Source organism: Calidris pugnax, unplaced genomic scaffold (assembly GCF_001431845.1).
Source record: "Calidris pugnax isolate Ruff unplaced genomic scaffold, ASM143184v1 scaffold177, whole genome shotgun sequence".
Lineage (NCBI taxonomy): Eukaryota > Metazoa > Chordata > Aves > Charadriiformes > Scolopacidae > Calidris > Calidris pugnax.
The window spans coordinates 1193024-1216485 of NW_015090909.1; the positions used below are offsets into that span (position 1 = coordinate 1193024).

Genomic DNA, 23462 nt, shown 5'->3' on the forward strand with positions numbered 1-23462 from the left:
ATGTAGTGTCTTCCCTGTATGATCTTTTTTTTAAATGAGACTGACCTTTTGTGATGTAGTGCTGTACTTTAATGTGATTATTTTGAAGTGTATGAAGTGAGAACTGTTGGAGTTTATGACTATCTTTTTACATCTATAACCGTAGTTTTAGAAGATGAAAATATTATTTTAATATACAAACTTTTTGTTAGAACCTGTATATTTACAAACTAATTAGTTAGTGCTCTTTATTTGAAAAGTCAGTGAGAGAAAATGAAGATAGTGAGTTTGGTTTTTTCTTTTGCTGTTTGGCTCAGGATTTTTTGCTATCTGTGACAAATCTGTCTGACTTATAAAGCCACACTGATGTTTACTTGTAGGTGTTTTCTCCAAGACAGATCTGCTGCTTGTCTGTTGTTGTTACCGTGGGGGTGGAAAGACGTTCCCACTCTCTCCGGGCCGGGAACGAGCGCTGGAGGGCGGCCGGGGCCGTTACTTACAGAACCCGGCGGCGGTTCCAGAGCTCCGGTCGCCATGGAGACGGCGTCGGGCCTCGGCCGCTGCTGTGCTTCCTGTCGGTGCCGACGCCGCTACTGCCCGGGCGGAAACAGGCAGGGCGGGCCCTTCAGCCACACATGCCGCTGCTCGCCCCCACCCGCCACGCCGCGCGGAAGGGGCTGTTTCCCACCGGACGACTTATCCGGGGCACCGGCCGCCTTCATCAGCGGGCCGGCGGTGCGGGGCAGGTGGGTGCTGGACGCGGGGGTCTCGCTGCTGGAGGGGGCTGGTGGCATGGCGCTAACGACCGCGGGGGGGGAAGGTCCTTGGGCCGCAGCCCCCGTGCTGAGGCGGCGGCTGTGGCGGCGGGGGGAAGCCTCCGAACGGCCTCCTCGGCCTACTACCGTGTCCGCCGGTGTTGTGGGGAGATGGGTCCGCAGCGGCGCTTCGTCCCGGGCGGTGAGGGGGAAGCGCGGGCTCAGGCGGCCCTTGCGTTTTCGCCAGTTTTGGTAAAAAATACTGTGGTTGGGTAGGAGAAAGGGGCCTTCGTGGGGCAAGGCGTGGAGCGGGCAGGCCTGGGTGCGAGGTGCTGCCCTAAAAGAAGAGGGGAGGCCCGTCCGGCAGTCGGGTCTGCCCTCCCGGTGGGTGTTGTTTTGCCAGGTTTGAAAAACATACTGTTTCTTGAAAAAAAGGATTTATCCTGAAGCGTGAAGGTTGTTGCCAGAAACGGGGTTCAGTGCTGAAATTTAAAAAAAAAAAATAATCCATTTTTCTTTCTTGCAACAATAAAAAAAGACTCCTGAAACTTGGAAACTTATGAAACTTACGAAACTTTTCCCTACTGAGAAACCTGTTACCAGAAGGTTCTTGATAAGTCAGCTACTACAAGCTTGGGATTTCAGATTACCTAAGCATCTGCTTGAAGCTCAAGCATTACTGTGCTTTTCTTGGCGTTTAATTCTGTTTATTTTTTTTTTGTTCTGTGTTATGAGCTTGATGAGAGGTGGCCAAAAATAAAAGGTACCCAAGTAGTTAGCTTTTACTTAGGGTCCTGTGCTAACTTTATATGCTTTTATTTGGGGTTTTTTTTGTTTCCTTTTATATGTTCTTCTACTCTAATATTAAAAAAGCTACACCTTTTTACCCAGAAGGATGAAGGAGGGTCATATAATTGTGCAAAACCCGAGTCGTACCTTCTTGTCTTCTTGCATGTATCTCATTTCAGAATTGACAAAACATTACATTTTTATGTACTACTTTTTTTTTGTATGTTAAGTACAATATCATTTTGCAATAAAAAGTGTATCTTTTAAAAAGGGTATATATAAAAAGTGCATATATAACGTGTAGGTTCAAAATGGGTCAGAGAGTTAAAATGCAAAATGATTTTAAATGGGTATGGGCAGCTTCTGAAGTGTGATATACTAAGGAACAGGGACAGGAAACATAGTGTAACTTAAATCACTTCATGTATGATAATCTATGGGAGGGAATGGCCATGTGAATTAAGCTGGTTTTTTGCACTGTAGATCTTATGTAGAGGTGTACCTGTGCTTGAGGGCTGCAGGCTATTTCACAGTCCCATAGTTTATTGCATTTCCTCATTTTTACCTTTTTTTAACTGTTTGTCTTTCAAATTGTAATTACATTTATTTCATTTTCTTACATAGTGCTAAGAAATTTCAAAAACAGTCAGACTATGGCCTTTGAAAGGATAACACAAAAGGACTGGTACAAAATCCTGGGTGCAAATCCATCGGACAGTCCGGCAGAACTAAAACAGAAGTACCAAAAACTTGCTTTATTAGTAAGTATCTTTTTGTTCTTTTTATAAATCAATTAAGATAATAATTTGCAGGGTTTGTTCTTACTTTTTTTTGGTATAAATATGAGTAATTGGAGTATGGTCATAATATAAATTCACTGAGACTGGTTTAAGTGTGAAATAAACATCTTCAGTGTATGAGTTATCACCATATTTTGCAAAAAGGGGTTGTGGTGTTCTGCTTCCAAAACACTGATGTGTCTCCCAGCTTTGCTAAACATTCCTGAATAAACAGAACCAAATACTGCTCATCAGGTGCTGGATAATTAGGTGCACCAGTCAAAAAAGGTCATTGTTTGTAGCACATAATTGTGAAATTTGCTCATTCATACCTGTAGTATTCACTATCATGCGTGCAGTTACAGTGTGCTGAATGCAGCCCTTGAATATATTAAAGACCAGATGCAATATATCTTCCTGATGGTCTGAAGTAATGGAAAAGAAAATGTGTAGGAGGAAAACGTTACTATTAATTTTATTTTAAAATTTCTGGTGCATTTTTGTGAAGTCATGTTTTTGGTCATGTGTTTAGACTTGATGTTCTGTGAATTCTCTTATTTTTTCCTGTACTCCTGGTATACGTGTGTAAGGATCTCAGAGCTTTACCAGATTACTTTGTGTGATTCTTGGTTCTTCTGTTTTACTCCTTCCCCTGTATTCAGACTGTTTGCTCAAAAGATGGTTTGGCCTGGCTTTCTGAGGAAAACGGGGTGTATTTTTTTTTATGCTGGTGACTGTTGACCGTTTCCAGCCGAACTTAATAGACAAATAGAGTTCTCAAGGTCACTAAATTCCTAAGTTTCTTGAAAACTGGCAACCTGATAGAAGAGAAAGTGAGCAGAACTCAGTTTTTTTTTCCTTTAGGTAGCTGCTAGCTAGACTGTCAGTATTGGCAGGGCATTAGAGAGTGCATACATGGCTGATCGTGTTTGGTTTGAGGTGGCAGAATGAATGTGATAAGAAGTTGGGTTTCTGAGTTAAAGAATGCTGGTCACTGGAGACTGAGTTTTGTTAGAGTTGAAATAAATTCCTGGGATGGTTTGCAGGAGGAGGTTGTTTGCTTGGGTCTTGTTGTGTTTGTTGGGTTTTTTTTATTTTATTTCTAGCCTTTGTGAAAACTGTTTTAAAGGTCATTTCACCAGTATGTTCCGAATTTACACATTTTGATACTCTTCAGTTGAATTTAAGCAGTCCTCCTGTACATCTGCTCCTCAGTGCTTCCTGCTGACTTCTTTGTTTGAAACTGATCTGTGTACTTAAGAGTCGTAAGTTTCAACACTTTACAAGACCTTTGCATGGAGATATAGGACATAAATCCTTTGGTCCTCACTACTAAACATTAGAAGAATCGGTGTCGAAGAGCGCTTTGGAAACCAAGCTTCTTAGTTCAGCCTTTAATAGAAATAGTTATTTTCTTGGACCTCCTAATGTTTGTTTTTTTTACTGAGTTACTAGTAAAATGTGAAAAAAATATTAACAATGATGTATTTGTCCTTAATGAAAACAGTATGGGGACCGCAGTGCAAAATATCTCTTCTGCTCAAATAGAGGGCTACTTAAACTGAATACTGTGACAGAATTAACATATTTCTTTTGCTATGAATCTATGTATAATAATGGAATTAAAATCATATGTAAAGTATTGTTCATGGCTGTTTGCCACAAAAATGAAAATATGTAGTGTCTTCCCTGTATGATCTTTTTTTTAAATGAGACTGACCTTTTGTGATGTAGTGCTGTACTTTAATGTGATTATTTTGAAGTGTATGAAGTGAGAACTGTTGGAGTTTATGACTATCTTTTTACATCTATAACCGTAGTTTTAGAAGATGAAAATATTATTTTAATATACAAACTTTTTGTTAGAACCTGTATATTTACAAACTAATTAGTTAGTGCTCTTTATTTGAAAAGTCAGTGAGAGAAAATGAAGATAGTGAGTTTGGTTTTTTCTTTTGCTGTTTGGCTCAGGATTTTTTGCTATCTGTGACAAATCTGTCTGACTTATAAAGCCACACTGATGTTTACTTGTAGGTGTTTTCTCCAAGACAGATCTGCTGCTTGTCTGTTGTTGTTACCATATGTCCTGTCTCTATTAATCTTTTTCTTTTAGCTGAGCTGTTACAGACTGATACACTAACTAGTACAGTCAGTCTGAAATCTGTAAAAGCATGGTGGTAATAAAACAATAACTATTTTTATGCACCTTAAAAATTCAGTGGCTGGAGACTATGCTACATACCTTTGCTAAAAGGTGTTCGTATAGTACATAGTTACAGTGTGAAAGTGATTTCCACAGATGTTGAGTCCAAGGGGTTCCATGGTTGAAAAAGTTGTTAGGAATTCATGAAAGAAAAGGTTATCATGGCATGTTAATACAAAAAATATTCTCTCTGGTTCAGAAATCCATGAGCTACAGACTTCTGAATATTGGTGGAATACATAAGGAAGTTGTTGTTGTTGCATGTCCTGTCCTGATATCATTCCTCGTTGTTAGTAAAAAGCGTAGCACTGGCTGAACCTCTTCTCTTACCTCTTGTGCCCTATTCATAGGAAGTAACTCCCTTGCTCCCCAAATAATGTTTGCACTTGGAGCCCCTGGTAGCTTCACACCTCTCACTGACAAAGTGTTCAGTTTGGTTTTCTAAAGCTGTTGCTGGAGATGGTGGTGGCAGAAGTAGCAGTAGTACTGGTGTGGGCAAAGAGCAGGTCTATCTGCAGGTGTTTTTGTGTACTGTGGTAGTAGTCAATTACCTGACTAACTCCAGTTCAGAAGCTGGAATAGCAGATGAGCATATCCATGTATTGCCTATTAAATGTTTCAAGACAAATTATATGGCCAGTACAGAAAGTTTTCTGGCTTACGTGTAGCAGCAGAAGTTAACCTCCAGAAGAGCAATACTGTGCTAATTACCTTAAAATCCTAAAGTTTATAAAGCAACTTGTGTCTTGGATACCAATTGCAATTACTATAATATGCTGTGATCATGAATGTTCTTATCACGGATGTTCTTTAGCATCAAGCATAATAGATGGTGGAATCTGTTTTTAAAAATAATTCTGCGGTTAAAATAAAAATGGCAAATGTCTGAGTCCAAGCCTTCTTCAAATGATCCCCAGTGCTTCATGTTGAGCATTTGCTTTTTGCCATCTGTTATTTTCTATTTGTCAACACATGTATGCTTAGCATCTTGAACGAACAGGCAGATGTAAATTTCCAAAGCTAAAAAGAGTTGGAGATCTTGCCATATGTCATCCAAAAGATAACTATATTTGTACCTAATCTCAAGAATGAGCTTAATAATAAAAAGTAGTATGCAATTAAAAATGGTTGAATTGTAGATTTGTAAGAATGATTTCATAAGGGCAAATTAGCTTAAAACCAATTAATTTTTAAAATATAATTTTTTTGTCAATTCTAACAAATTGATGATGGAAAACATTAATAACTCATAATAAATAAAACTGTGTGTATGTACCCTACTAGAGTGAATACACTTATTGGTTTGTAATATTTTGCTTTGCTGTACTTTCAGCTAGTCAGGTCACAACGTATGTTTAAGTGAATTATTTTACTACAGATAATGTCAATTCCATCTTTAAGAATAGTATTAACTTAATACAGAAACTAGCACAGGCTTGACCTAAAAGTAGTCATAGTTTTTTAATCAGGTTTTTTTCTTTCCCACCTTCTAAGTATTTAAGTAAAAGTAAGTCTTTATAAAATTTCCTTGCAACTTAATGAAACTTAAATATGTCATTTAAATTTTTGTGTGTTTATGGGACTCTGATATCTGGGTCATCTTGATACTTTATTATTGTAGCAATCAGTAGCAGCTGAAGATGACAGACTTTTGGGCACAAGATGTGTGACAGTAGCAATTTTATAAATAGCTTATCTTTAAAACTAAATCAAACTTTTGTGTATGCCAGCTCATGCTCCGATGTTTTCTCTAGCACAGAGCTTCAGCCAGGAATTCTGAAAGAAAAAAAAATAAATTGTATTTAGTAATCAGCATAGCTCAATGCAAAGATTTCTTGATTGGTTGGTGTAAGTTCGTGCCAAAGTGCTTTCTGAAGCACAGAAGACTTGCAGTTTCCATACTCTGAAAAGAACCACAATAAATTTTCATAATAAGTTGTCTAACTAGCAGGAGTTCGGTCTTTTATCTTCTGTCTTTTGAACATGCTGATGGTTTTGAGATATTTGGAATACAGTCTTTTTATCCACCGTTATGTACAAAGTAGTTTCACCAAGAAGATTTCTTAAATGGATAAGCAGGTTTTATGATCTATACTTAGTTTTTCAGGGTATCCATACAGCTTTTAGGGAGGACAGTGCTTATGTTCTGTTTCTGAATGTGTATAAAATTAACAAAGGATATAATTAGAGTAACAAAAATAGGATATTCGTTTAAAAAATTATGTATCTTGTTATTGGCACAGTTACATCTCCTTTTGGTCTAGCACTTTGTGGTCAAAGAATGAGTTGTGAGATTGTTTTCGGATTTTCATGTAGCTGCTCTACGTCTGAAAACTGCATTTTACAGGGAATAAAGTCCCCAAACGCATAAGCTTTGTCTAGCTGAAAATCAGGTGTTGCTGCTGCTGATATTATAGGATACCTTTCAACTGGAAAAAAAATTATTGTGCAGGAAAATTATATGCTGCTGTTACAATGTGTGCCCTAATCTTAAAGAAAATCCATGTAATTTGAGCAGGGAGTATGCAAGAAGCTCTTATTTTTAATATGGTAAGGAAATAAAATGTGCCATTTCACACATAGTGCTACAAAGATTATCTTTTTATCAGAAGGGGTGGGGTGTACGGGAATACAAACAAAGTGTTAAGGTGATCACTTAATCTGTTTCAAAGAGTAGAAAATTTGAAAACAGAGCATCAGGTGTAGGTGAGTGACTTAGCGACAATAAAAAAGGACATTAATAGAAATTGAATTTAATGAAGCAAAATAACTTCAAAAAGAGATTGTTCCATTGAGCTCATGTAGAGGAAAGCTGTCTGTCTTTCTGGAGAGAAAAAAAATCTGTTGCAGATTTATTTACACATCTAAATTCTGCAATCACAAGAACTGCAGAGTGTATTTATGTAAAGTTAAAGATCCGCTTCCGTGATTGTTGTGTTAAAGTTTGTTCCAAAATGAATTCGGTGTTACTCCTGAAAGCACTTGCCCGCTGAGGAACTTTTTTAATGCTGAATTTAAATTAAGAATTTGAATCTTTATAATGAAAACACTTTGAGCTTTGTATCAGAAGTCTCATAGTAGTGCTTTTCATACTGAAAATTGTGCAGTGTGTATATTCCTTTTTAAATAGCTTTTGCAGGTTTTTTTATTTTATTGTTTGAATAGCAGCATACTTATTAGAGATACTTAACAGATCAACGTGCTTAGCTAACTCTAGATTTGGGTGACTTGAAGAAAATGGGTTTTGTAATTTGGCAGTGGAAACAGAACAAGTTCAGTGCAGCCTGGCTGTCGCTTGACTGGAGTAAATACAATTACAGTAGAGAGAAAGATAAGCCAGTAACTTTAATACAAAGGACTGTTGTTTTGACACTCTGGGTAGTTTTATTTTGAGCTGTTCTTTACATCTGATTTACTACTTATAACTTGAAAATATACCTCCTTGTATTTTATTAAAGTTGGGACTTGAAAAATTGGTTATTAGCTTATGTAGTAGATAATGAACCTCAGTGTTACGTAAGTCACTAGTTCAAACAGCTTTATTAGCCAGATCATGGTCATGCTGATGTTCCTGCTGCTGTTTAAGCTCTGAGAGCTTTTGATTTTTTTTTTTTTTGGGGTGGATGTTGATTTAGTTTTTTCTAAGACCAGAAGAGGTGGTGATGATACTCAATAGTGAGTCTGAAGAACAAGTGTTTGCCCTGGCAGTGATTGTGTTGCAGTACTGGGAACTTTTATCAATCTGAATGGTATCACAAATTTTGTGTGTCAAAATGGTAGTGAAAAGCCCAACGTTCTGGAGGTGCACGCTCCTGCCACGTCCCGTGATAGAGGCTGCTGCATCGGAGCCAAAGCTCCTGCTCCCTCAGTTGGAAGTGTGTGAAGATATAGTGCTGGTGGCAGTTGGTCCTTGGTCCTTACATGCTCTCCTTAGGGTAACTGGCCAATGGCAGCTTGTGTTTTACATAATTAGGCAGCTGGCTAATCAAATGAAATGCAGTGATTAACCAATTAGTGCTCTGATTGGTCAACAACCAGCTGGAAGGCGTACTCTGAACGCATCCCATACAAGAACAGGCTGAGAAAGGTATCCTGACTTGGAGAAAGGAAGGGGGGAAGAGACATCACGGCTGTAGGTGAAGAGGAAAAGGCTGTGTGTAGTAAGGGGTCAGAGTATGGAAAGGGGCAGATGACAATATTGGCATGTTGTCTGCAGTATTGCTTTATTAGAGGTGTGCGTCCACCGTATCTCAGCTCATATGGAGTGAAGTCTCACTTATTACCTTGCAATGTGTAATTTTTATATTTATTTTTTGAAATGTAGGTGAATTTTAACAAGCGGACAAGTGTGAATAACAAACTTATTTTTAACTGTTATATAGAATACAAGAAAACCCAGAGCATCATAAAATAAGCCAGCAATTAAGTAATATATTGGTTATCCAGGTAGTTCAGCCAGTTGTGTAAATAATGTTAGTTTGGAAAATTATCTCTAAATTTAATCTGTTTACTTACCGGGTTATTGTCCATAGTTTATTTGATATGATGAACAGCTTCTGATACTTCAGAGGATACATCCTACTATAGAGAATGCTCTGTAGTTTTAAAGTGCATACATAAGAAGAGAATGGGCATTAGGCAATTGAAATGTAAGATTCAGCTAATGTGTGCTTTGCCTTTAATGTCATTTATCCTCTGCAAAGGAATCTGATGCCTCTTGAACATTTTGTGCACCGTTTATTGATTGTGTCAATACCTTAAAAATAGTCTACACTGTCTTTGGTAGAATTTTTGTGAAAGGTGTTCCATACTTATATACATTCACCATGTCCTGAGCTAGTGTAAAATTAAAATTCTGATTCAAAACAAAAGCTTAAGCATGAGCTTATTAAATCCCATAAACATGTTGCTTTACTTAACAATCTACAAGTGTTCTTTTAGCACTTTTGAAGCCACATTGAAGTGGTTTTGTATTGCGCAGTGTGGTTTTTATCTCTTTTCTAAAATGAGACATCTGAAATAAAAATCATATAGTAAAAGATAAGAATTAAAGGAATTAAATAATTAAATAATTCTAATAAAAGAATTAAAAGAACGAGGAAGGAAGCTGAAAAGACCAATATAAAGTTTGCAAGTAAGTAAATGGTCTGATTATTCTGACGTTTGAGCAGCCACAGTCAAGAGTACCTTGAGTTCTTAAACATTTTCAAATCGGACTATTTAAGTGCCTACTTCTGAAATTTTAAGCAGTGGGTGAATTATTTGAAGAAGCTATAATCCCAGACAGTGAGTTTTGAAGGGTGATAAATGTTAAGGACAGAATGAATTATCTTGCAATAACTGTGTTTATGTAAGGATCTCTTATTGCCTCGAAATGAAATTGACCACATTTGTGTTGAATCTGAAATGGTTATTAGATTTTTAAAATATTGCAGTATGATGTAGTACCTTAGAAAGCTTAGCATTCAGGGGACTTGGTGTATTTATTTATTTTTAGATCTAAAGAAATTATCTGTGTAGTTTTGCCTGCAGTATGATGTAGTACCTTAAAAAGCTTAGCATTCAGGGGACTTTGTGTATTTATTTATTTATTTTAAGATCTAAAGAAATTATCTGTGTAGTTTTGCCTTATATTTAAAATACATAACATAACTATTATGGAAATTTACAAAAGCAACACGTCCCTCCTTTGCTTACTCTTTAAACACATTAGAGTCAGAAAATCATGATCTGAATGACATAAGAACTTTCCCACCCTCCATGTTTTATCTTTTCCTTGCCTCAGTTGGTCATGAACGGTTTCTCAGCTCCCATTGAGCCAAAATGCCCAGCAGACATGAGCTCATTTGAACTGATTTAATGCAGAAGCAAATTCTTATACCTGAAGGGGTGTCTTGTAGGACACTTTGTAGGTACCTTGTATTATTACAATAAGAAAGTTCAGTTTTTTTGTTGTAGTCTGCCAGTCATTTGGATAAACTGTCTGTCATTTAATTTTCAGTATGTTAAAAGTAACACTTCCAGGCTGAAAAGTCAATAGTCGGGTATTAAAACTTGACCTTTCGTTGTTGTTCTCACTAAATTAACGGTAATGAAAAAATTCATAGTCTGTGTTGGATTTATGATCTAAGGATGTCCATGGTCAAAGAAGGTAGAGATGAATGAATTTTCTGAGCATTTTTCTTTTCTTGACAAAAACATTAAACAGTAAGTAATTAGGTGTTTGAGGAGAGACTGAACAATAGTTCCTCATTTAAGAGGTACTTACCTTCTGTCAGAGCATGCCAGCAATCCAGTATTAGTCCCTACTGCTACAGGAGAGCAATGCAAAGTACAGGCTTGATAGGATTCTCTCAGTAGAGCAGTGGCTTCTGTAAACGTTGCTGTTGAAATTCAAGTAATGAAAACATTGGATTATTCCTCTATGGGTGCTGATCTCTCCTAGGTGATGACTTTACCTTTTCATCTACATCCCCTTAACCAAAGTGGGGAAGTTCTCTTAAGGCTAAGACCATATAGGGAGTGCTTATTGTATATCAATGGCAAAAAAATCAATAATAAATTCTGTTAAGTGAGCAGAGTATGCTATTGTCGCATGATTTCCTTGAGTCATCTGGAAGGTATGTCCTTTTAGTGGTTATGAGGAGACACTGTCAAAGACTTTTCCTTCCTGCAAAAGGAGGAATTTGCCAACTGTGATGAACCTCAAATGAGAAGTTAAATTAACACCAAACTGGTAATCGATCCAGATGTGAATACATCCTTTAAGCCATCACTGTGAGTAAATTAAATCCAAACTGGATGCAAAGTTTATGCAATTCTATGGCTTATGTTTGGAATTGTGTTGTCACTGTGGCTATGACATTTTGAAATAACTGAATGCTGGTGTGTTTTTTGGGTTGACTTGTTTAAGTACTGATGTGATGTCCACAAAATGGAGTGTTTGTGCAGTGGCCATTGGATACTTCAGGGCTTCTGATTTTAAAGGTTGAAACTTCTCAAGATGCTGTAGACTTATTTTGGCTGCCTAAGATAGGAAGGTATTGTCTGTACAACAGGCTGTGGTGCTTCTGGTTGGTGATTATTTTTTTTGATAGCGTAACATGTTTACTAATGTATCTCTCAAGTTAAGCTGCATCATAAATGGTAGGTGGTTTCTTTATGGGTTTTGCACCCAGATGTTTTCTAAACTGAGTGCTAAATTCTGTTAATATTTAGCTTTTCATGCACATTCTCAAAGTTATAATTTGACTGGCGCCTAACCTGTTGTTTTGAGATCATGAATGGCTTCACACACTGTAGAGATTCTCTATAGGTATTGCTTCTAGATGCAGAGAAAGCTGAAAGAAATATTTCCAAGAAAATGAAAAACCAACTTTTGAAATGTTATGCAAGTGTTCCAGTTATGGTCGCTAATAAATATTTTTTTTAAGAAAGTCCTCTATTCTTCAGGGACTGCTTTCTACTGTCACTTGTGCAGTCGAAGTGCCTTAGGGACTTGGATTATTTTGCGTTATGCTTAAATCTGACCTCTTAAAGGTGTCTGTCTGGTTTTAGGTAATCGAAATTAATTTGAAAATTAGTGGAGTACTTTGGTTTGGAATACTGCTTTAGTGACAATCATCTGGGGCTGGGGGGGACAGTGCAGAAACCTGTGCTTTGTGCTCAGCAGTTCTTAGGAAGTTGTGGGGTATCAAAGTGGTTGACACAGAAAGGTGTTCATCGTGCCAGTCGCGGTGCCAGCTGAAGATTCCTGCCCCTGACTGTCTGTCCCTGCCCTTCTGCCAGATGTTACTCAGCCAGGAAATAGCATCCTGTGGGTTTTCCTTCATCCACTACTGTACGGAGCAGCTGGAAAAGTTCATGCCCGTTTTTTCAGTAGTTTAAGCAAACCCCAGGTTTTGTCGTGTGTTTTGGTTTTGTTGGGTTTTTTTGGTTTTGTTTTTAATAATGCAATGCAAGATTCTGGCTTTTGCTTTCACATGAAAGTGGCATTTACCTAAACTGCTTTCCTAACCATTTGTGCAACTGGCATTACTGTATGACTTTTGTCTAAACAACCAAACAGCATTTAATGTGACATATAATAGTGTAAGTTGTAACCGCAGCTGCCAGAAATTTAAAAAGACCTTTTAAAATTTCCTTTATGTTTCTATTTTTACCATTATACTCCTCTAAGGTTTAAAATGTTTCCCTTCTTTCCTTTGCTAGTTTTTGGCAGTTTTTTATTGCTTTATCTTCTCCTGCGGTGTAGAATGGTTTCCAAAAGGCTTTTTTAAGCTTTTGAGGCTCTTGGGTGGCTCTTCGTAGGAAAATAAGGAGCTGTGGAAGCAGAAGAAAATGAAAGAGAAGCTGTTTCTAGAGATGTGCTTTCTGATAACCAGAGGGTCTGTTTTCTCTCCTCATTTTCACACCTTCATTAGACAAATTAACCTTTGCTTCTATTTATACAACAACAGTTGATTTTCTTTTTTATCACTAAAAACTGAAACTTTTACATTTAATTTCAGCAAAATAAGTTTGTTCAAGAGCTGAGAAGGATGAGACGAAACTTTTACATTTAATTTCAGCATTAAGTTTGTTCAAGAGCTGAGAAGGATGAGAAGTGTGATTATTTAGTATGGAAGTTACGTACTTGCTGCTTTGTTGGACACTTCTCAGTCTAATGGGGTTAGGTCTTCCCAGAGACTGGGGAATAGGGGGACAAAGGACTAAGAGTTCGTTACTGAGGTTTCTATAAGATGAACTAGTTATTGCTGCTGCAGAAATGTTGACAAAAGGTTAAGATTTTTCCAGTGAATAATAGAACCATTCAGAACTCTCATCAGAAATTAAGGTTATCAACCTGAGTGATGTAAAAGTGAAAGATGATGTTGTGGTGAAATTCTTGACTTAATCAGAGAGAAGGTTGAGGAAGTTTAAAGTGTGTTTAAACAAGATAATTTAAAAAAAAGTCCAAGATAAAAATTAATGAGTTTATGGCAGTGTCATTTGTTCAATGATTTTTAATTTTTTTTAATCAAGTGTGTTTGAACAAGATAACTTAAAAAAAAAGTCCAAGATAAAAATTAATGTGTTTATGGCAGTGTAATTTGTTCAATGATTTTTAATTTTTTTTAATTCCACTTTAGAGGACTCCAGTAATTTTCAAGAATTTGCAGGTTCGGATTGTCAGTATCATCCTCTGTGTTTTTACTGTGCGGCTGTTAGTGAAGGCCAGCTCTGTGGGCAGCATAACTGTTACATATTGCTGTGTACATCTAATCCAAACTTTTATTCTGACTATTTTTAAAATAGCAAGTTGGGCTGTCTGTGGGTGTTTTCTTCAGAAATTATTAATTGGGTGACAAATAACTAAAATGTTATGGAAGCATTCCTTTTTCTTCCTATGTGCTGTCTTGATGACTGTTTGCTGCAAATACCTTGAGTTACAGCAAATTTTTCCTTATTGTAGGAACTATATCAGCAATAATATTATCAGGAATATTTCTGTTCTGATGGTTCTTATTTGTCTCAAGTTGGAGATCTGCTGGGCTGGATGTTGTGTACGGCAGTGGTTATCTCTGGCCTGAAGGTATAGAAAAGATTAACAACGTGTGTAAAACGTGTGATCAGTTGAATATTGTGCAGGAAGCTCAGGTTGATACTTGCACAACAATTTCTGCTCATGGCAGACTGTAAAGAGAAAAAAGGGAGAAGAATGGGCTCCATTTCCATCAGCTGGTTGATCACTGAGTGATGTTAGAAAAACATCATAGAATGGATAAAGGATAAGAGAGTAGAAGGAAAATGAAACTGCCTTTTTTAAATTTTTCCTCAAATGAGGAACTTTTCCTACGAATAGGAATCATTCTGGAGATGGACAGTGGAGGCTGGAATCAGCGTTAAAGCAGATAACAAGATCAGGTAGGAAAAGAGTAAAGTTGTTAAAAAGCTTAAAGATTGTTGTGTTTGGGGGAAAAAAAGGAAGAGGTAATTAATCAAGAAGATAAATTCCTTGCTCTTTTGTCCAGCTGTCTTTGGATAGACATCCTTTAGGGAAGTTTAAATCTCTATATGAAAAGATTGAATGTCACAAGGAACTCTTCACTTTCTGTTTCTCCTCTTTGCAAGTGGAAAAAGCCGGCTGCTTCCATGTTCCCCGCTAACTTCTGCCAATTGAGTGAACACGTTGAAAAGATTGATTGTGGGCTATGAAGGCAAGTTTAAGACCTGGAATCATTCTTTTCATGGAAGTGAACAAGTTTCACGTTTCAGAGAGAGTGCTTTGTGGCAAAATCACTGATATGAGAGAAGCATTTTCAAAGTAATTTTGTTTTGTGCTTTTTTAACATCAGACCACACCTCTTTTTTTCTTTTTCTTCCCTCCCCTTTGCCAAATACTTGCCATGTGAAGCTTTTCAATTCTGAATTGTGCTAGCTAACAGGGAATGGCTTACAAAAATGTAAACAAGTGTGGAACCTGATCTAGTGAATGTACTTTTATGTGAGTATCTTAATGAAGTGTACTCCTGATATTTTTGCAGATGAAATATGCAAAATACCCAGTATTTAGCCCACTGAGTGTACGTCCTGCCTGTTATGCTCTTAGTGTACAGGGAAGGATATGACCGTATCACTGCAACTTAGAAAGCCTGTAGGGAGAGGAAATGTGAAGCAGATAATTAAAAACAAACTTTTTAATTTGCTTTGGTCTTCATTTTTCATCATGCTGGTGTAGCCCGGAGAAACAATGAAATGTTTTTGATGTAACCTTCCAGTAAGCATTAGGTGGCAGTAGCGTGTTGTGTTTGGCAGCTGCTTTGTCGCTCCGTTTTTATCTTCTGCAATCTTTAGTGTGGTGTAAGAAATGGAGAAAACATGTATTTTATTTCTTATAGTTTTTATAAAATGCTGATTTATGGTTGTTCTGACTGTATGTGACCGTAAGAGCAGCCGTTGTTTGCACTGTTGTATACATGGGTAGGATAAGTATACTGTGGTTTCTGCACAATATTCATGACTTATTTTCTGATACACAGTATCTAACAGTAATAATATTAACTGAAAATATTCTGGTGAGAAATATGCTGTTAATGGCTATGGGAGTTTATTTTTTCAGCCTTTACTTTTTCATAAGCTGTTATGATTTCTAAATTTAATATAGCCTGTTAGATGAAATATGTTTTTTATGCTTGTGTTTACTCTTTTTTCTTCGATAAAAAACTCAAGAGAATGTTGGTAGGAACATAATTAACCTTTCAGCACAGTGGTGTTATTGTCACCCCAGATCTTAGACAAGTGTGGTTACCTTGTGACCCTTTTGAAGGTTTTTTTCCCCTTCATCCTTGGTTCTCACAGGTAAAGGATCTCAAGGAGCTTGGAACTGGTGTTGTGTTGTATTGTATTAATTGGGCAGGCTGATCGATTAATAGAAGAAGAGCAAGAAAGTGTTGACAGAACATGCTATCTAATTAGTACCTGATGAACCATGTAGGCCACAGAGCCCAGAGTGTAATGTTGCTTCGGGATGGCTCCTATACAAGTAGACCTTTATATGAAAAACAGGCCTGTAGAAAAGCTAAAAAAGAGTATTTCAGTATAGTTCCAGTGAAGGAAATCTTCACTGCTGAAAAGCTTCGCTTTCCCTGTGAAGTTGGGGAAACCTAGAGATACTTAATTCTTCACAGAAGAATGTGTGTATTAAAGCATCAAGCCTGTGTTTTGTACAAGCCTTGCTCTTAAAAATCATGTAGATTTTTGCTCATTTAGGTCTGTGGGTTTTTTATGTAAGGGGCTATCTATAGGTTATGCAAATAGATGATTTTTTTTTTTAAATAAAACTGTTTAGTTTTCTTTTTGCTTTTTGGATCAGTAAGAAAGAAATACTAGGACAGTTAGATTTCCTGATGGCTCACGTGATAAAATAGCAAACAAAATCATTGTGCATTAAGAGCAGGTAGTATTAAAAGGCTTTGAGGTTTCACCTTACCTAGTTTTCTATTGCGTATTAGTTTGTAATAGTTTTTCAACTGAAAATTAGGTAATTTAGAGTTGGAGAGCATTTTGAGTCTAGAAGGATAATACTGCCAGAACTAGGATATTTTCCATTGGTAATTAGGATATTTTCCATTCATTTGTATAAATATATTGGTAACTAATTTGAACTGTTCATTCAGAAATTCTCCCTCCTCCCGTCACAGGAGAAAAGTTTAATGTTTGCATGTTTAAAACAAACATTTTTTTAAAATGAATTCATTTTGTCCTGTTGTTTAAGCTTCTTTGTTTTACTGAAATAAACCACTTTTTGTTTTAGAACCACCTACATTTTGTAAAATACTTAAGTGTGATTTTCATCCTGCCCTAAATTAATGAGTTCAGTGATTTAAGTTGGAAAATGGCTTCTTCATGTGACCTTTCAGTGAGTGCCACAGGGTGGGGACGAAGTGCATGTTTGTCACCTTTTTTCTTGACCAACACAGGTGACTAAAACACGTGCTTTTCTTAAATTTAGTTATGAAAAAAAAATAAAATTCCAGTTTAATAAACAATTTTATAATTCAGGAAATCTGCAGGGAAAAACCCCAAGAGTTCAGCTCTAAAGCGTAGCAGCTAGTCTGCATGGATTCTAATCTGTGTATCATGCTGCCCATCACCAGAGGAAATGATCATTTGGAGTTGGTGTGCTTGATTGCTCAAATATAGATGTTATATACGTGTGTAGGTAATACCAAGTGCACTTGTTAATACTATTTCATGCTGATAGGGATTTGTGGTTTAAAGTATTCAATGTGACAATGTATGTAAAATTAGCAAAAGTGTTGACTTTAAATGTAATTATATAGCTCCCGGAGTGTTGTAATTGCATTATATGGTTCCTTTTTTGTGCTGTGCCCAACAGGGAGACTGTTCAGCTTTTTATTTTGGTGCTGTATCAACTGATCTGGAACTTTCAATACATGCTACATAACTTGATTAAAAATACTGCTACAAGCCTTATAAGGACATAGTATAGAACTGGAAATGTGCAGTTTCATTGGGGTGTGGGGTGGTGAGGGGAACTGCGTTAAACTTAGCTATGGTATTTCAGATGTACAAGTTTATTATCTTGGATAGCTCTAGACATAAATTTATTGAGCCCTGAGACCAATAGAAGTGGAACGCCTAGTTTTGTGATAATGATTGTGAGATGTAGGGCCTTGACCAGCCACAGTTTAAATTGCCCGAGGACAGAGATTTCAGGAAAAAAAACCTGAAGTCAGTATGAAATTTGCAACAGAGGCAAGGTTTTTCCCAAGCTGTCACACTAGTCTCTCATGTTCACATTCTGTGATAAGAGACTTTGAGATAGGCACTTCTGGATCAAAGCAGCAAAACTCTTCTTCTTCCAAATGCAATTTTAAAAAGAGGAGGGATGCTGCGCTGAGCTTAGTTCTCCAAACCTGGTTCTAAAGCTATGGGAATATAACGATTGAACAATGGTTTTTGTGGAGAGGGAGGGGAAAAAGAAATGAGTACAAATACAGAGGATGTCAGCCTAACGTATTATTTTGATTCTTGAAATTATTTAGAAGAGTTGTTGATTTCTTAGATATTTAAAAACATGGCTTAAATATTGTGGTTATGTGGCCACATCAAGGAATCTTGTTTTAAGAATTGTAATATCTTTCTAAAAAAATATGTCCATGTGGTTTGTAGATAACTAGAGAAATGGATGCAATTATACGTCCCAAGCTAGCCTTTGTTTAGAAGTTAATTTCTCCAGATTTCCATGACCATTTGGTCAGATCTACACAGATTTGGTTGTTGGTTTAAATCTAGCCAAGGCTGGTGGTGTCTTAATTGCTACCACAGAGCAACCATTTGGCCTGTGCGAGATGAATGTTGTCAAGGTACCTTCTGCAAGGCGGACATTCATCCACTGGGAACGTATCAAGAAAGTTTTCATTAATTGGTCCCTTTGTTGGCATTTGTGGCAGAGCAGCCAAAAACTGAGTATGAACAGACACTCTGTGTCAAAGGGTGAGATTTATTGGCAACTCCCAGTAAAAACTGGTGTTTACTACATATATTGTAAGCAGGAGGAAAGTACTTTCCTCCTAAGAACAGCCTGGCATTAAAATTACTCAGACTTTTTTTTTTAAAAGCAGGGAAATGTAACAAGAATTCAGACTACAATCAGAAATTAAATAGGAAATAGCTGGTTAATATTTTTTTATGTTGACTGTCTTTTAGCTTCCTTTTAATACGATGTGAAGTGTTATGATGAGTTCTGTAGTCAAGAGACAAATTTGCATGGACCTATGAATACTTCTGTCAGACAAGAACAGTTGACAGGTTTTATCCTGACCTTGTTAGCTTAACCTGTAGCTAATAACAATTACTGCTGATAATGTATAAATGTTGTGTAAAACATGTGAAATGTTTTCAAACATGGTTGCCAATTTTGATACTTTTAGGTTGATGTTAACTCCTGCATTTTGTTGTTCTTTTGTTAAAAGGGTACCTTTCATTATATTGCAAGCAACAGACTGGTAATGATTTGTGAGCTTTGTCTTAGTGCAACACATTTGTTGCTAAACTTTGTATAGACCAAGACTGTTTATATTTGGCTTTCTGTTCTGCTTGCGGATGCCCATTTTGTCTTTAAAAGAATTTTAACTTATTTTATATTATAATGTGGAATAAATAATAGTTTAGACTTATTAACCAAATGAACTGATCCTTATTGACTCTGAGAGAGAATTCTGATTCTGAAATTTGAATATATTGCCTCTTCAGCATTGAGCTTTTGATAGAAGAATACATAGATTGAACCCCCCAAATACTGATCGTGTGATGTTTAGAAGTGCTTGGCATTAATCTGCGCAATTCCAGTAAGGAATCAAAGTCTCATTCTGTCGGATTCCTAGCCATGAGCCTGGCCATGTTGTTTGAAAATAATGGCTTGGGTTTCTGCTTCCAGCTGCTTCCAGTTCCCCCCCACACACACTCTTTTTCTCTTCTGAACAGCACAGTATCCAACTCTTAGGTCCATTTACTGTCATTCAGCTAACTCTCCTATCAGGGAAATGGATGCCATTGATGTGTACTGCTGCTAACTGATACTTTCTGATGCTTATCTGTGGTGACTTTCACTTTTACAATGTTAATCCAGCCAACCCCACGCATCCCAGTTTTATGACTTTTACCTCCTCTGTTCACAATTCAGTTCTGTCGTTCATCAAAAATGGCAGCTTCACCAGATACGGAGCAGTGCTCTATTTGTAAAGTTTGGGTTGAATTTCTCTTCCCTGACCATTACCAAGTGTCTTTCACTACTGCTTATTTTTAAATATATTTTTACAAATTCCAGGAGGTATTGTAGTTGTGGTGTAGATCATGAACACTGTGGCATTCTATTACTTTCACTGTGACCAGAAAAAAAGTTAATACATACTTGGAATGTATAGAAATCTCATTTCTAGCTGTATTGCATGGAACAAGTACTGTTGGGCTACAAGACTATTGTAGCTACCACTATAAGCCTAACATGGAGAAAGGGAGAAGGATGCTAAGAGATACTAAGTTAATTTTGGATATTAATATTCTATCATTGACTCTTATTTACAGCTTAGATTTAGTCATTAGATGTAGCTCCTACAAAAGAATGAGTACTTGAATACATGTAAGTAATCCTCTGTTGAAATTTAACTACTTGATTTATTTAGGAACTTAGGGCACATCTCCAGCTTTAAATATATCCTTTATTCTCAAATGTAGGCACACATCCTCTCTTGAAATAAAGCAGGAATTCAGGACTTGTCTAAACTTGTCAGTTTAATTTAGCAAGGTGATTCCATAAGACTATAGATAATTTCAGAGTTAGAAATCTTTAATAAATCTGATAGTTTAGAAATCTATGCTGTAACTGTTGGTACTTTATGACTTGTGATAGTAAGTCCAAAATAGCCTAACTTCTTAATTTTTCAGCTCTAGTGGTCTCATCATTGTTCTACATCTGTGTTTACTTTTGTATTTTAGAACCTTACTAGTGATTTAATATATAAAAACAAAACTAAAAAAACACCAATAAAAATTTAAAGTCTGAAAATATTTCTCCAAAATTATTGTCTTGGGAAAGAAGAGAAAGATTTCATGCAGCAACATCTGGTTCATCTTTTTTATATTACTTTTCATTTGCTGCTGAAGATTTCTCCAAATGTTTGACAGTTTTGCATGAAATACTGGAAAGTAGGAAAGACAACACCATAGAAAGGGGAGAGTACTCCATGTTTCAACTGTAGAAAATATTTAGACCTGATCTACTTAGTTTTTGTCAGAAAAAAATAGAAATTTTGCATTCTAAATACACTTAAAAGCTGTGTAATTTTAGGGGGGAGGAGTTATTTACAGTTGCCTGTAAGAGGCACAGTAGTAAATGAAAACACTTTTTCATAACTTAAGTAAAAATTTCGAAGAAGCGGTCGTTTTCAAAAGGAAAAAGCCTCCTGTTTTGATGTATGGAATCTTACAGTTATCTGTGAGAGGCACAGTAGTAAATGAAAACACTTTCATACCTTAAGTAAAAATTTTGAAGAAGTAGTGGTAGTTTTTGTAAGGGAAAAAGCCTCCTGTTTTGATGTATGGAATTGGGGATGTGGTGCATTTTTGGTTTTTAAAGTGAGTACCCCTTATACGCAAGACAAACTAACCATGGTAATGTATTAAGTAATAAATGAGAAGGAATGGTACATTTTAACCTTTTCTAAATAATCAACCTTTTCAATTTGTCATGTGGAAAAGTAGTTCTGAGTAAAAGTTTGACTATATTAAGTGGTTTAGTTATTGTGTATTCCACAATTTAGCAAGAGATTACAAATTTAGTGTAAAAACTGTCTATATCCTCCACCCTTCCCTTCCCAATAAGTCATGTTAAGTTGATTCTCACTGGATGCTATAAATTTCTTTTGAAAAATAAATTAATGAGCACCAATAAGAAATGTACATTAAATTTATTTAACTGGAGGTTTTCTGCTTGCTAATTTGAATTTGATTAAAATCAATCAAGCCTATTACATTTATTGCATAAAGTTAAGCAACTTGTACAAGTGTTAGGAGGATAGGGACCTCCGTATGTCATCTGTGTTGCTTGATTTGCTCAACCAGCTTAGTTTCTTATCTTGTGGTATGAGAGTTCTTAAGGTCTGTTGGTATGGTTAGTGAGATGGAATATCATTAGCTCAACCAGCTTAGTTTCTTGTGGTATGAGAGTTCTTAAGGTCTATTGGTATGGTTAGTGAGATGGAATATCATTACAGTTATTCACCAGATTATCTTTATTAACTTCCAGGGATTAAAGTCCAGGGATTAATTTTGCAATTCTTAAAGTGTGGAAGAGACGAAACTTCATGGAGTATAAAGTAGGGAGAAATAAAAAATGTAGCAGTTGAACATGCTGTGGTGTGTTCCAAATTCTTATATGAACCTTGTGGGGGAAAAACCATACATGTGGCATGCTGTGTAAATGAAAGTATCAGTTTCCTAAGAGAGAGGTCACAAGGTTTAACGGAAGAGACAAAACTTTATGGAGTATAAAGTAGGGAGAAATTAAAAATGTAGCAGTTGTTCCAAATTCTTATATAAACCTTGCAGGGAAAACCATACATGTGGCACGCTGTGTAAATGAAAGTATCAGAGTTTCCTAAGAGAGAGGTCACAAGGTTTAATTTCAGGAATTGTTTCACTTGTTAGTTGAACTTGTTAGTGATGATTGTAATGTAAAAGTAAAAGTTTGCAGTGATGTGAAGCAGCGCTTACATCAGCTGCAAGAATCAGTAAGAAAGCAGTAGACAAGTAAGTCATTAAGTCCTATCAATATATGATGAAACTTAAGTAATTTTCAGCGAGTCTATACTTTTAAGTATTTGGTGAACACAACCACATTAACATTTTTTTTCTGAGACGGAAGTTTACTTGCTTGTTTTTTCATTCTGTAGTAGGTATCAAAGGCAATAGATTACCATAATGAATATTTGGTGAACACAACCACATTAACATCTTTTTTTCTGAGAAGTTTACTCGCTTGTTTTTTCATTCTGTAGAAGGTATCAAAGGCAATAGATTACCATAATGAAATACAATTGATTTTCCTAAACTAAGATGTTCCATTAAAAATTTCTAATTTTTTGGATGCTTATCTATCTATGAACTGAACCTGTTTCAGAGTATGTTTGCCAGGTGACATGCCATTTTTGGATGCTCATCTGTGTATGAACTGAACCTGTGTTTCAGAGTATGTTTGCCAGGTGACATGCTGTTCCCCACTGTACACAAACTGCTGCAAAGTATAGTCTGATGTATATTAAAAATAAGACAGTTCAATGCAGTTGTTTTAGAAAGGTAAAATAATGATACTGTAATTGAAAAGGGCATGGGGTTAAGTCTGTATTAGCCTGGTTTGCTGTTTCCCTGCAGCACTAAAAATGTCACCAAGTCTCCAACAGATAATGTTTAAAGTGTGTTTTCCATTTCAGCTTTGGACTTTCAAGGTTTGTGCTTCTTCAAATTTTTCTTAGTGATTGTAAAAACTAAAACAGCCCCCCTGCCTCCCCAAAAAAGAAATAATTAAATTAACCCTTACACCAAGACCCAGAGTCCTAAAGAGATGCTATGACAATGTGGCATTTGAGATAAACATCAGGGGAGTGAGCGGCATCGCATGTAAGTGTAAAGTATTTTTTTATAGGTAACAGATGAACTAATATATTTCCATTATCAATCAGTTTATTTTTTATCATTCACAGCAGTTACAAAGCATCATATGCTGTGAAGAGACATAAATTCCAGACAGCCTTTAGTAATGGAAAGAAGTTAGCAAATTACTTCTAGTAGAGGTATAAAAAAAGAAAACTAGATTGAGCATACAGCTCTAACCTCCTTCCTTTTCCTCTCCCTCTGTCAGACTCAGGAAAAATACCCTTTATTGTTTCTATAAAG

General features: G+C 36.4%; 1 protein-coding gene across 3 annotated transcripts in view; it reads left to right on the top strand.

Annotated features, from left to right (window-relative positions):
• Nucleotides 1-599: 599 nt before the first annotated feature.
• The window catches only part of DNAJC24 (DnaJ heat shock protein family (Hsp40) member C24), a 44137-nt gene continuing 21274 nt past the window's right edge, over nt 600-23462 (top strand). For 2 of the 3 annotated variants that reach the window (XR_001412835.1, XM_014949269.1), the window contains exons 1-2: nt 600-725; nt 2148-2284. Coding sequence is in view for 2 of the 3 variants with exons in the window: in XM_014949269.1 (XP_014804755.1) it covers nt 2177-2284 (108 nt within the window). In the remaining variant the exon portion in view is untranslated. Of the gene's footprint in view, nt 726-1073; nt 1119-2147; nt 2285-23462 lie in introns of those variants that run through there. The other variant, XM_014949270.1, reaches the window with a different exon arrangement.